General features: G+C 39.8%; 1 protein-coding gene across 2 annotated transcripts in view; it reads right to left on the reverse strand.

Annotated features, from left to right (window-relative positions):
• The window catches only part of anos1b (anosmin 1b), a 47,961-nt gene that overhangs the window by 20,055 nt on the left and 13,330 nt on the right, over window positions 1–14,576 (reverse strand). For both annotated transcript variants that reach the window (XM_074667451.1, XM_074667449.1), the window contains exon 2: window positions 12,494–12,541. In XM_074667451.1, coding sequence (XP_074523552.1) covers window positions 12,494–12,541 — 48 coding nt within the window. The remainder of the gene's footprint in view (window positions 1–12,493; window positions 12,542–14,576) is intronic.

Below are 14,576 nucleotides of genomic sequence, written 5' to 3' on the forward strand. Positions count from 1 at the left end.
CTTTTTGACATGTTTGCGCTTAAAGAGAAGCCAAAGACTAAAAAACCAAGATGAAAAGACTGTGATTCTTCCAGATACTCAAGTACATCAAGATCTGCTGCTGGGCCAAGCTGCTTCTTGGGAGCACAGAAAACATCCTGCAATAACCACAGATGTCTTCTCAGTACAGCTTACATAAAAAAAGAAGACATGAGAACTGCCAGAAAGTGAAAGTTAGATTATGTCGGGAATAGCTGACTCTTGGTGAAAAAATGAGGATAGATGTCAGGGTGTCTGAGCGTCGGCAGAGACAGAGCTTTAAGTGTTTCGGCAGGTAGGGAACACACGCACTCTCACAGCACACACTCATCTGGTTTGCCACCTCAGTGAACTGGTGAATGATAGCTCTTACAAAATTAAAACCAGACAACATATAAAAACTGTGGTTTCACCCCCAGCCTCCTTCCTCCCTCCCCCTCCTCCTCCTCTCTCTGCTGCTGTCTGTCCATCTCCCTCCTTCAGCTTCCCTGTGGGCCTGGCTTTAATCAATTCTGCAATTTATTCTGTTTCAGTGATTCCAAGATAACAGAGTCAACAAAGAGCCATGAAAACTTCATTTTGTACAAATGGATGACTTCTGTTGGATGAAAACATTTCTCCAGAAGCTGATTTAAACAGGCTCATTATCAGACTGATGACAACAAATATTTCTGCTCACCAAACTGAGTGAAACTACAAGAAGAAGACATGAAGAATGGCTCCAGGTGGCCATAACAATTTAATTATGGTTAAACAGTGACTCTACACTTTGGACTGCCTTTCTCCTGATGAATTTTATGCATATTTCATAAGAAGTACGATTGTTTATAACACTCTTTCCATACCCATTCAAAAGATTACAATGATGCAATATCAGCACTTTATTTTTTGTAGGCTTGCCACATTTGGATTCAATAAAACTGTCATAAATCACAGCAGAGCACAACTTTTGTTCTCAGTGGAGAGAAAAAAAATGCAAAATCTGCGTCAACCTTTACAAATTGAGAAGTATCACTTTATTTTGATAATGCTTCCTATTTTCTTTGCACTGTAAACTATTCATCCATTCCTTCAAGAATCTGGATCTGAAGAGACAGGGAGATGGTAGAGCAGACACACACACACACATGCACACGCGCACACACACACACACACACACACACACACACACACACACACACACACACACACACACACACACACACACACACACACACACACACACACACACACACACACACACACACACAGTGTTGTAACCAGATCCTGAAATGTGATGCGTTTCTTCATGCAGCTCTCGAGGGTCTCTTCAATCGACCATGTGCTGCTCAGGTTGTCAAACCTCCCCAAATACACCTCACACACACACACACACACACACACACACACACACACACACACACACACACACACACACACACACACACACACACACACACACACACACACACACACACACAAACACACACACACACACATACAAACACACTGAAAGGTACACAGGCCAGCCAACATACCACTCCATCATCCATCTCAACCCACCTAATCTCCACCCCTTACCTTTCCTCTCCTTTTTGGCTGCCACTTTGATCACTTACAGCCGTGTTTATTTTTCATTCATCTCCTCCATCCATCCCATCTCCTTCTCCTCTGTTCTTGTTGTCTCCTCCTGTCTTCACATTATCACTCCTCTTCTTCTCTGCCTTCCCCTAACCTCTCTCATGTCCACCTTCTTGAACTCCCACTAATTTATCCTCCACTCCTCAAAGAGGATAAAAAAAGCAGTAAGGATGAAAGTTCACAGATAATAAAAACTCCTCATAGCCAGTCGAGAACACAGTGCCAGTCTGTTCATGTTCTGAGTTTATGTTTTGAATGTTGTTATGACAGATGAGGAAAGAAAAGACTAAAATGAGCAGGCATAGGAAGCAAATGTCCTGAAAACTGGGTTGTTGTTCATACTCCATCCTGGTCATGCTGCACACAAAGGTTAAGGATGCAGACTGTTTTATCTCAAGGTCACAAGTTGAAGTCCTTTTCCTGTTATTGTCTCTTTATGGTATCTAACAAAAACAGAAATTTCCCCCAGAAAATAATCAAAAAACGCATCAACCATCTCATCTGACACAGCAACACATGATTTTTAATGAAAATGTATCTTGTGTTTTGGCTTTAATGTCTTTCTTTCTTGTTTTGCTAATAATTAAACTGTCCTTAAAGTCAACAGAGTTTGCTTTTTTTAAAATCAGAAGTTTAAATTTTACTTTTGTCAACACAAATACAGTTACTTTCTTTTCCTACTTGCTCTTTGCCATGCTTTTAAAATATTTACATAAAGGACCATGTATGGTGAACAGGTGGTCATGCAAACTGGAATCCTGACAGGGTGAGCAAGAGTTATTTTGCGGTTAGTTTTGCACTTGTGATAAAATAACAGATAACAGATTCAAAGATAAATTATTTATTGAAGAAATACTTTTGATAGAACTTAAAACTGTCCTGATTGTTTGTTATAACTGTCTCTAACTTTTCTACTCTTGGTTATATTGTACAAGGCAAGCATGACCTCAGCAGGAGCACACAGTAAGATGATTTGCTTTGGGAAGTGATAAGCAACTTTGACATCAACCTGTCAGCTCTGCTGCTGTTGTCCGGATTGCAGGGCAAGACATTGCTGAGATGATCAGGGGTCCAGTATCTGCTCAGATGCTTATACATCTGTAAATGGACAACAACCAATCAGCAGTGGAAGCTGATTCTCATTTAACTTTCTAAGACAGGCTGCTGAACCTAGGAGCTGTTTAGTAAACATTTGATTACAGGCATTTAAACAGAGTTAAGTGTTGGGGTTTGTCTAATTCAAAATTCTGACTCCATTATTCTTACTTGTACTACAAATGAATATTGGCTCCAAATATCGGTTATCGTCCTTGACAAATATTCAGTATTGGCCCTGAAAAAAACAGATCAGTCTATCTTTAGTATACAGATGCTAAACTAATCTGAGACGGAAACTTAATTTCCTGTCAAAGTTTTTATTAATTAAGAATGATGAGAATGGAAGCAACATATTTCTAAGATAATTTTGTCGTGGATGATGACCACTTTTGCGCCCAGTATAACTCGAACAAGGTGAGACAAAACCTCATAACAGAGTGTGATTACATTAGTGTCTATTATACTATTGTATCTGTTTAATTGTCCAGTTTGGGTATTGTTACCTCTAAATATTGCACATTTCAAATATTTGGTTTCATGCATGTAAAAGCTAAACTTGTAACAGGGTGTTTCCAAAAGGTTTTTCTTCAGTGATTAATGTGAGTATTTATTATTTTACACAGCGGGGTGAGACATGTGGGGGAATTGAGTCGAATGGATTTAAGCTGAAAACACTTGTGGTATGTACGAGGAACACACCTTCCACTCTCGAATATCACTTGGATGTTATAAATCACTGAGCAGCACTGTATTTGTGTAAGAGGAGCTGAGAGATGAACAGACACTTTGGCCTTGAAGGTGACGTGATGAGTTATGTGTGCGACGAAGAGAGAACAGTGGACACAGCAGAGGTCAAAGGTCAGAGATGTTACTGTTTAACACTCCAACACACTGGATCAACACAGCTGAGATTAATGGCCAGGTATGTGTGCACAGTTTGCCTAGCAGCTCCTCAGATATCTGAATAATAATTAATCACACACATATGCACACACACACTCACACGCGCACACACAGCTCTGGCCTCTCCTGCTGTTTTATGGCCTCACCTGCCACGATAGAGGGATGACAGCCACACTCAGCGAGAGGGAGGAGAGGAAATGGGAGAGGGAGGGCAGGAGAGATGTGGTTTCAGAGAGGATGGGGGGGGGGGGTGGAGTGAGTGTCAGCTGAAACGGAGAGAAGAGATGAAAGACAAATAGGGAAACAGGTCCAGAGAAAAAAGAAGAGACAGAAAGAGAGCGGGAGAGACAAAAGAAAGACCAGATGTGCTCACTCTACGCACACGGTCGACAGTTCAGTGGGTATGAAGAAAAACTATTTATGGTAATTTATGTTTGAGCTTGTCATCACTTCTTCAGAGTTTATTTTATACATTCAACCCAAAGTACCACATACAGTATGAGCAGCATATGGGATGGACATTACTTAAAATCTTGGAGTTTAGGAGCCAAAATCAACCAGGGATTTTCCTGCAAATAATACAAGGCGGCACCTTCAACAAATATTGTACAGGCCCTTAGCCCTCATCAGAGTTTCTTGATGGATCTTTCCTTTTCTAACACATAAAACTAAACCTGACATATTTAAACCCTTTTCTCTGCAGTTATCTAACAAATAAGGGCAACGTAGGTTCTTAAATAACTGGAAGTAGCCAACATAGGTGACAAGTCTTAAATACTCAAAGGGCTATGATATAGAAACATCTAAGTACCCAGGAAGCATAATGGTACAACAGCTAGTTTCAAATCAAAGCATGTATTAATGAAAGTCTGGACCAAATTTCCAACATTTTTGATAAGAAGTGTGATATAAAATGTTATTTACTGGGTCAGAAAATGTTTAATTTAAGTTTAAAGGGGACATATCATGCTTGTTTCTCCTTTTCACTATGCCAGACTAGGATGCCTGTAAAACATTTCTGCCCTCAGTACAAGTCATTTAGTTCCTTCATTGCCCCACAATAGCGTTCTCCATATCCTCATTTTAGGCCATTCTGAGGATCTCATTGAAACGCTCCGTTTCGAGAAGGACCTTCAGTAACCTTGCAACGTCACAGCCCTTTGTGCTCTGATTGGTCAGTTCTATCAGAGGGGTGGAGGGGGTAGAGCCAGGGGGCGGTTTTTGCAGCATGGCAGTATTTACAAAATCGCCACATTGAATGGAGCAGACCGAGTGAGTTTGCTGTTTGCCAAACTTCACCGTAAGGCATTGATAGCACTAATACAATGGCAGAGTGTAGGATACGTCCTTTTGTATTGGACCCCGAGTCAGACCCGGACGGTTCTGCAGCTCAGGAGGAAGAAAATCCAACTCGACACAGATCATCTCAGGACGCTTCACTGTGGTGAGTCAAACCGGTCCTGTAACATGTATAGTTTATACGTGGAAATATAGGCAGACTTCACCAATAAACTATTTCTATAACAGGGCTCCATCCTGCTCCTTCACTTTCTCTGTCTGTTTTATCCATCATGCTGAAGGTGTAGTCTAAAGATCGTCTCTACCGTCAGTTCGTCACTTTGTTAGCACTCAGTCAAGTTATTCAGAGCTAGTAGGGAGCTTTATTTATACTCGGCTCTTGGTGGGTGTATCCCTTGGTGGCGGTTGTGTGACTAACTTACATCACAGAGGAGGAGCTGCTTTATCAGATTACTCCAATAAAAAGAAAGGATCCTCGTGTTGTCATGAAGGTCGAAATCTCGAAGCCAAATGTCAATGACCTATTTTCAGAAGCATCAAATCTCGTTCTAGGATATCAGAAAAAAATACAATATCTCATTTTTTGAAAATTCAGGGGGTAAAAGGTCTTGTTTTCAACTTTATTATTTTATATGTAAGTATTAAATCACGGATCAGCATGATATGTCCCCTTTAAAAAAAGGAAAACTTAGAACAAGTTTCATCTTTTCTTACCCATCATTATGTATTTTAAGAAATTAAAAGCTCTGTTTGAAGTGAAAAACTGAAAAGCAGCGTCTTCCTATTGTTTCCTCCAGCAGAGCCATCACTCTATTCCTGTAAATCTGATATGATGGCCAACATTGTGACAAAAAGGCCGGCAGTTCAAGGCGGGGTTGTAGGTCCCCAGCTCAGTCATGTTTTGTTGGTTATGTAAAGTTTCTACTTCAGTCTGTTCATTCATATTTGTCAGGTCTGCTTTTCTTTTATAGCCAGGTCTCTACTCTTGGTTCAGGTCACTTCTTCCTGGTGTTTTCCCGCCCTTGTGGTTTCCACCTGTGCTCAGTAACCTCATGAATAAATGTCTGCGTTTCTCCTGGTCCTGTGCCATGTTTTCAGCTTCCCATGCTTTATAAACCTTGTGTAAGTTTTTATTTGTCATTTTGGTTTTCTGGTTAGACACTGTGTTTCTTATCTTTAACTCTGATTAATTAGTTTTTTCCAGCACACTCTTTTTTTTATCATCATTTAGTTCTTAGTTTCCAACGATAAGGCTTTGACTTTGTGTGGACCTTTTGTGTGAAAGTTTTACTTTTGGGTCTTTTTTTCCAGAAATCATACTCTTCTACTGGGTGTCATTCTGCAGAGAAAGAGACTGTGAGCTACAGACACATTCTGATCCAGCCTGAGCTCATTCAATCACATCATGTCTCAGAAAGAAGTCCTGTAATTTCAACATCTGCTGGGTTTTAGAAAATAATCTCAAAACCTGTTGACACTGGAGCAAAAGATGAAAAAGAGAAAAGAAGAAAGTGCCAATGCAGAAAAATGTAAGGGGCAAGAAGATGTGGTATGACTGTTATTTTAACCGGCTATGGGGGAGTTTTAAGAACAAATGAGGGAGAAAGGATGAGGAGAGGAAGAGTAGCAGTGACTTCATACCGTAGCTCAATTCCTTCGTTCTGCATCAGACCTGTTTGTTGTCTGACATCCTCCTACTTCTGACACACCTGGTACACATTACTGCATTTACTCTGCATGTGTGTGTGAGTGTGTGTGTGAGAGAGAGAGAACGGGAAAGAGATAAAAGAAGCAGAGATCAACAGATGGAGGAATTGAGTGAGGGCTGTAGTTCAGTTTTAGGGAACTTGCATGTGTGTTTTTCCATGCGAGAATGTCCACTGATGATGTGACACAAACCATATGTGTAAGAGCAACATCTGCCTGCTGCGTGTGTGTTTGTGTGTCGCCTTTAGTAGAGGGATAAAGGGGTGAAAACACAAAGCTCACCTTTTGTTTTCTTATTTTCACTCTTTTTCTAAACAAATTTTTAAGGAAAAATATGTCTTACCCTTTTAGAAGTCTTCAGCATTTTGTGTGTGTGAGTGCAGACAGACTGACAAAGTTTGAAGTGTTTGAAAAAACTCATTGAGAACAACCCAGACCAGCACAGCTCCAAGTCTGAGTAAAGACCCAAAGAGGAGCTTTAGGGAGCAGAAGGAAAGTAACAGCAGTCGTCAAATAAGTCTCTTAAAATCTCTGTCAAAAGTTATTGAGATTGTTACACAGCCAAAAGGCTTTATGAGATCCTGCAGCTGAGTGTAGGTTGAGAACAACCCATATTTTGTTAGATTTGTCTCACTAAAAGCCTTGAAATTGGGTTCATAAACATTTTAAAAAAGTAGCTCCCAAGTGGAAATGTCTCAGATTGAAACAGTACAGCGTGTTTTTCCCTCAACAAATCATAAGCTGGGAAACACTGCCCTCTGACCTTAATGTTCTCCTCTCTATGCTGAGAAAACAGTCCCAACATAGGGTTGGGTAACGTACCCTGACAATGTATTGATACTGAATAATGGGGTTTTGAGGACAAACTGTGACTTGGACTGTATTGTATAGTGAAAATTGTTTTGGGGCTGTCTGCAATCAGACACCATTAAACTTCTGCTAAAGCTTCTGTTTAAAGTGTGTGATGTATGACATGTTATGCGTTCTCCACTGGGCATAACGTCGTATCAGCCGATGCAAATTTTTACACCGTCCACACCAGCTTTGATATAACTTCTTCTGGTCCCACAGTGTTTCTAGCGAGTTAGATGTAAACCTTTTAGTGATCAAGACAACATTTAAACCTTGGGATGACTTAAAAATAAAGCATATGTTCATAAAGTCTGTTAAAAACTTTGACAACACCGCTGTTGTGTAATCAGGAATCAGATCAGCCTGGAGCCGTCTGAGGATCAACCCCATGCATACAGAGGCTTTGCTTAGCATGGAGTATTATTGTTTGTATGTTTTTTTATTATTCAAATGAACTGCTTAATTCCAATTTGTTCCAAAAAACAGGCTAAATATAAACCTAAATGAAACCTCTGTCACACCTGAAGTGAAGCGGCTCCACAATGAAATGACCATGATGCCCTGTGATGACACATTACAGTATAGCTCTGTGCTGCAGCTCATCTCAGTCACAATCAGTTAATCAGGCTTAATAATCTTAAGAATAATTTTCTTTGTAATTTAGAAATTATGATCGAGCAAATGAAACATAATTACCTCCAAGGTTATATTTTTGGGAGTTTGTTTGTCTGTGAACAACACAAGTCAAAAAGTAACAAAAGGATCTTGATGAAATTTTCAGGAAATGTTCAAAATGGGATTAAAAAAAAAGTGATTCAGTTTTAAAGGGGATCTGGATCACAGTCTGGATCCAGGTTATTTTTAAAGAATTCTTTATCATTTTGAGACCTTTTTCACCATATGTCCATATGTGTATATAACTCCACCATAAATGGTCGAATTGCTTTGCAAAAGAATACAAGGCAAGATCACAATAATTTTTGACAGATGTAAAAGTACGATCCAGATCCTGGCAATATTCTGGATACTAAGATCCGGAAATATGAACTGGGCTCAACACTAGCTGGGTTTCCATTATACCTAGAATTGCGCAAAACCTAAATATCGCAATAGAGAAATGGTAATGGAAACACCACAAATTTGAAAATCCTCTCAAAATTTGATAAAAAAGTTTTTACGCTCTCATGAGGTGGTTTTTCAGACATTTTGATACTGAACTTTGTCGGAAAAGTGCAATGGAAACACCTTTTCTGCACGTTGTTGTAACAACGCTCTTCCCTCACCTCCTCGTACGTGTCCACTGCCACACAGACTCCAGCTAGATATTTTATCAGCTATGCTCTTATTTATATGTTCAATGCAGGGTTAGGGTTGTTTGTGTTTTTGACGGACCAATTCTCGTCGTAATGGAAACACCGACAAGGCGAAATTGTTCTTTATTGAAACTTCAGAAATATTGCTTTTATTTTGTGGAAAAGTGTAATGGAAACCCAGCTACAGTCAGGTAACAAATTATCGAACAAACCTGCAACTAACACCAAATTGTAGCAGTCTGCTGAAAGGGAGTATAACATTCAAGTAGGACTAAAGAGGCAAAGCATACAACAGAATTACCACTCAGGAAAGTTGAAGTTGCTGCATCTCTCAAAAATTTTGCAAGAATTATACTGCACTGGAAAATATACATTTGACCTGATGATGGTCTTTGATGAGAATTCTGCAAAAGTTGCAACAAACCACTGGAGATGGGATCATGAATGTGCCAACATAGTGTTGTGTCAATCCAATGAGTGTTGAACTGTTTAACACAAAACTAGAACTGTAGATTTATTGACTCGCTGTAGGTAAAGTTTAAAAATCTCAAGAAATCTTTCATTCAGGAGCCCTTAATGTCAGTTATAATCAGAATGAAGGGCCAGCAAACTGACAGAAAGGTTCATCCACCAGCATTAATAAAACCTTTGAAATGACATCCTGTCCTGCCTCTGTAGTGCCTTATAAGCTTTTGGATTGACATTTTACTTTCTTCATTAAATATTTGTTTGGGAAGAGTGCAGAATTATTAAAATAAAGTGCTGCAGAAGGCTGGGAACATTCATTAGTCTGTGATTCAGTGACAAAGTGTTCTGTGCTTTTTGTACAACGCTCTGGAGATGAATATTTAATAAAACAACAACCAGCCCCAAACATCTTCCACATATCCTGTTAACAAAAATACATACATACCTCAGGAGCATTAAATAGCTCTGAAACGTCTCTGCTGTGTAATTCATTATTCTGATGAATCTTGACAATCATAGCCCCGGACTGGGATATGCACTATTCTCCACTAATTTATTTTTGTTGGCCAGCTGCGGTGACTTTTACAAATTGGGCTGTGGCCACTTTCAACAGACTGTAAAATGGTAAAATTAATAATAACCAAGAAGAGACCGAGCATGTCTGTGCAGTATCAGGCTGTCTGAGAGGGAAAAATTGTGGTTTGTGCAGCCTGGTCCCTCATTGGCTGGTTTTAAAGCGAGCTGTTGGACGTGGGTTGCAGCATAGGGCCGCACTGGTACTCACACATTAACAACAACAAGGCGCAAAGCCAGGGTGATAAAGTTCAGACATGGTTTAAAAGTAGAAAATATTTTCTGTTCTCTTTCTCTCTGCTTCTCTGTTGAACTATGAGCATCAGGAACAGAAACAAAGCAAGGGAGAGACGGAAGGAAAGAAGGATGCAGATAAGTTGGGGGGTTAAAGGCTGTGTGTGTTTGTGTTTTCGTAAGACGGTGTGAGGTAAAGTACAGAGATGATGTCTGATGTTGCAGACTTCTTGAGCTGAACAGGAGTAGACTTGGCTGTTGTTGACATTAACCCCGGCTGACCTCAACATACACAAACTACTGATATACGCTCCCACTCTCACGCCTGTTTCTTGCCTCTCCCTGTTTCCGTCCGTCGTGTGAAATCTCAGCTAAAGCTTGGAAATGTTGCAAGAAGTAAAATACGACTCAGGTGTGCTTTCAGCTGAGACGAGGCTTTTAAATGAGTCTGAACCTGAACGGAGAGTTCAGAAAACACATCAATTAGAAACCAGACAGGATCTGTCAAGAGGCCATTAATACTGGATGAGTTAAGGTCTGTGAATTAAAGGTAATGGTGGACAGACATTTAGCAGACACCATTAGTTAGCCAATAGAAGAATTTCTAATCAAAAGTTTATCATCTCAAAGATCCGAATTGACTTTTCCTCATTTTTGTTTATCTTTTCAAACATCCATGATATTTCCTGAGTCAATTTGTCTTTTTTTCTGCTTTTCATTTTCAAGACTTGATCATTTAACTGAAAATACAGAGATCCATGTTGAACTTATCCACCAACAGTCAGTGTGTCTGAGATGGAACCAGAGGTCCTAAAGCACTGACAATTATGTCCAGAAAGCTAAAACAAGCTGCTGGAGGAATGGGCAGACTGGCAGCTAAAAATACACACAGCATGGAAACTCCTCTTAAATCAAACAATGAATTAACACACACACACGCACACACAGCGGAGCCTCCTGGCAGGCAGTGTTAAGTGAATAAACAGGGGATAATTTTTTGCTCCAGTGTGGATGGATAATGGGGGTAAAGGGGAGGAGGTTATTTAAACTAAAAACACAACCTTTGCTATTACAGGAGTCGTGTGGTGAGTGTGAGGATTCCATCAACAAGGAGAAAGAGAGGAGGACTCTCTGCCTCCGGGGGAAGAGTCAGTGAGTGACAAGCGAATAGGTTCGAATCCTTTAATATGTTGCTTTAACTAAATGAATTACACCAGCAGCAGATGACGCTCAAACAAAATATGATGTTGTCAAATTATTCTTAACTTGTATGTTGTTTACTGACGTACATCATCTTCTATCCCAGGGGTAGGCAACCTTTTCCATGACTCGTGCTACTTTAAAATCCACTCATGCTCAAAGTGCCACTGCCAAGACTTCCTTCTTTCATAAAATCATTGACAGTTGATAAGAAAGTCTCCTTGAATGTTTTTCCATGCTTAGCTTTGCTGTGAGAAATGCTGTAACTTCCTCCTGTTGCCTGGTTTTTCACAGTACAGAAAGTTTTGAATGTGTTGCTTTGTTTCGCATACTTTGCTAACACTGTTTTTGTGTTTGGTCTCAAAAAGACACTGCCCACTTGATGTCCTACATACCATACTCTCACAGCAAAGGGTGCATATAGCTCGATCTTCGGCCATCTATGTTAGAAAGAATGATTGGAACTTGGTTTGTTTGCCTTGACAACGCCGCTAAATGGAAGCAATTGCGAGCTAGCAGACTGACGTCTCAAGAGATTTGTGGTAATGTACTTGCAAGACATATTCACACATTTGTAACGTCGTGATTTAAGTTAATTATTCAACATTATTTGTTAAATTGCTACATAAAAACATTTAAAGTGTGCTCAGTTTCTTGTTAATTGTTAAATAGAATACAACACAAGAGTTTTATTATTTATTTTGTCCTCTGCCTTATGAGAAAAAAAGTTCCCGCACACTGTATCACTCTCAGTTATATTTATTTATGTAACGTTTTGGTCATTATGATCTAATGACCAAAACGTTGCATAAATAAGTATAACTGAGAGTGATACAGTGTGCGGGAACTTTGTTTTGATTCTGTGGACACATTTTGGGGATACGTCCTTTTTCATCAGGTGTGCTGAGATTCTACATCTACTTTGCCCTCTTAATATTTTTTTTTTGTGTGCCAACATAAAAAGCCTTACGTGCCAGCTAAAGCACCCGTGCCCTAGGTTGCCCACCCCTGTTCCATCCCAACGAGGGTTGTGCATGTTTAGTGTTACCAGAAGTTTCATCCAGGAGTGGGGTTTGGGGTTTCTGTTGGGGTTATGAGTAGCTGAAGGATATGATTCATCTTGGAGTTCATCAGACTGACTCATGTTTTCATAAGCCATCAGGACACTTTAAAAGGCAGGTCAAGTCTGAGTGGATGTGTGTTTTTACCTGTGAGCAGCGTCTGTGGTTTTCACACCAAACCAGAACTTGGTCACTCTGGAAGAGAAAGAGAGGATGAGGATTAACCCAAGCACACAGAAAGAAATACACTTCTTTACAGAAGAGTCTTGTGTTTGAGGTTCTGTCTGCACTGACCTATTCATCCTTCCAGTGTACAAGAGTATGGAAAGCAAAATATTGTGAATAAAAGGTCATCAACCAAACTGCAGAACCAGAGAAAACCTGCCTCACAGAGAGACTTGTACTTAACCTTTCACTTTATTTACATAATTATCACTGAGGTGCAAAAGGGCTTCTCACACTGTGTTTGTGGTTCCTGAACCAGACGGAGACCACGTCAACTGGTGAGATGTATGTTTATTTGTGTGTGTGTGTGCGTTGTGTGTGTGCACTTACTGCAAAGTGAGTCAAGACCAATGGTAAACATGTGTGTATAACCGCTGTGTGACAGGGGGAGACGTCACTTCATGACCACAGGAAATACAGATCAACCAAACCAAAACCGACCTCACTTCTACCTTCTAACTTTTCTCTGTCATCATAGAAAACCTCAAGTGTTTAACATGTAAAACGAAATAGCTGTGGTTGTGATTGGCCATCCCCAAATTCTTACTTTTGATTGGAGATTTGCCTTAAAAGAAAACTTTTGATTTGCTGTTAGAGGATTTTTTCATATTTAAATTTGGTGCATTTGCTTTTGTTTATGCTTTTACAAGTTAAGCTAATGGGATTTCTTTATCACCATCATCTCTTCATCTCACAGTCTTTTTGTTGTATGCATTCATTGTGTTTATCTGCTGTGTAGATTTATTGTGTTTCTTTTTGTCAGGGGGGCCCTATACAGGAGACTGTGTAAAATAGATCAGATGACTTAAACCCCAAAACTAGTATGACTACACTAATTGGAATGCATAAGCGCATATTTCATATATTCTTCTTTATTATTCATTACTATTAAAAACACTCTAGCAAAGTTTATATCTGCAAACCCAAGGATTGGATTTGGATTTGGTATGAGTAGATAATAAATACAAAAAAATCAGATTGGTACTAGGGGCAAAAAAGGCTGATCAAGACATCCCAAGCAGAAAAAAATAGAACAGATGGAAAAGGGAATGAGAGAGTGGATGGAAATTTGTATGAACATTCTTCATGCCACCTTTGCAAAACCCCAGTAGAAAAAGTCTGGACACGTCCCTCACGTTGAGATGACTTGGTCTCACTATCAGGCCACCACAGCACTTCCAACTGTTGGTAAACTTTGCAGGGGTGTGAATATTGTGGAGTAAAATGGCAATTTGATGAGCTACAGATTAAAATTTACAGAGGTATTTCAGCACTTCCCCCCTCTTTTTATTTAGCTTAGGGAAATAAATCTAACTCTGCTCATGTTGTAAAGTCACCTAAACAGCTAAAAAGTCACAAACAAACAAACATAACTGACAAAAACTTATTTAAATGTCTCTAAACTGTCCTTCTATCATGACAGGTTCATGGATATCACAACTGATCCAGAAACAATCAGACAGAAACCAAGTTTCCATTTTTGTTTTAGTTCTGGATCTTTCTAGAGCTTGTAACACAGTCAGAAAACCCTGTCGGCCATTTTTAAGGTAGTCCTTTCAGTCGATGTGGGAACTTCTGCTCTTCGCCCTGAAATGCTTTATCATCATCATCATCATTATCACCATCATCATCACCATCATCATTATCATCATCTGCAAAATCATGGTGCCATCATCCAACATCAAAACAACTATTAGAATACTAAGGTGTGTGTGTGTGTGTGTGTGTGTGTGTGTGTGTGTGTGTGTGTGTGTGTGTGTGTGTGTGTGTATCTGCCTGTTGCTATGTGAGTGTGTTTCCAAGGAGTGTGTGTGTGCATGCATGAGTGTGTGTCTAAGTGTAGGGGATAAGCCCTCTTAACGACTCCTAAGCCCTTTCCTGACTGTGCTTTATTTAGCCTGAACCAAGCTTTTTCCTCACACACACACACACACACAGTTTGAGTGGCCTTTGTGCTTCTGTTCTGATGAGGGTTAAGGGGTTAGAGTTGGGGTAACAGTGCAGA

The sequence above is a fragment of the Halichoeres trimaculatus genome, unplaced genomic scaffold (genome assembly GCF_033239565.1).
Source record: "Halichoeres trimaculatus isolate MK-OKI-2021-1 unplaced genomic scaffold, fHalTri1.1 fHalTri1_scaffold_4, whole genome shotgun sequence".
NCBI lineage: Eukaryota > Metazoa > Chordata > Actinopteri > Labriformes > Labridae > Halichoeres > Halichoeres trimaculatus.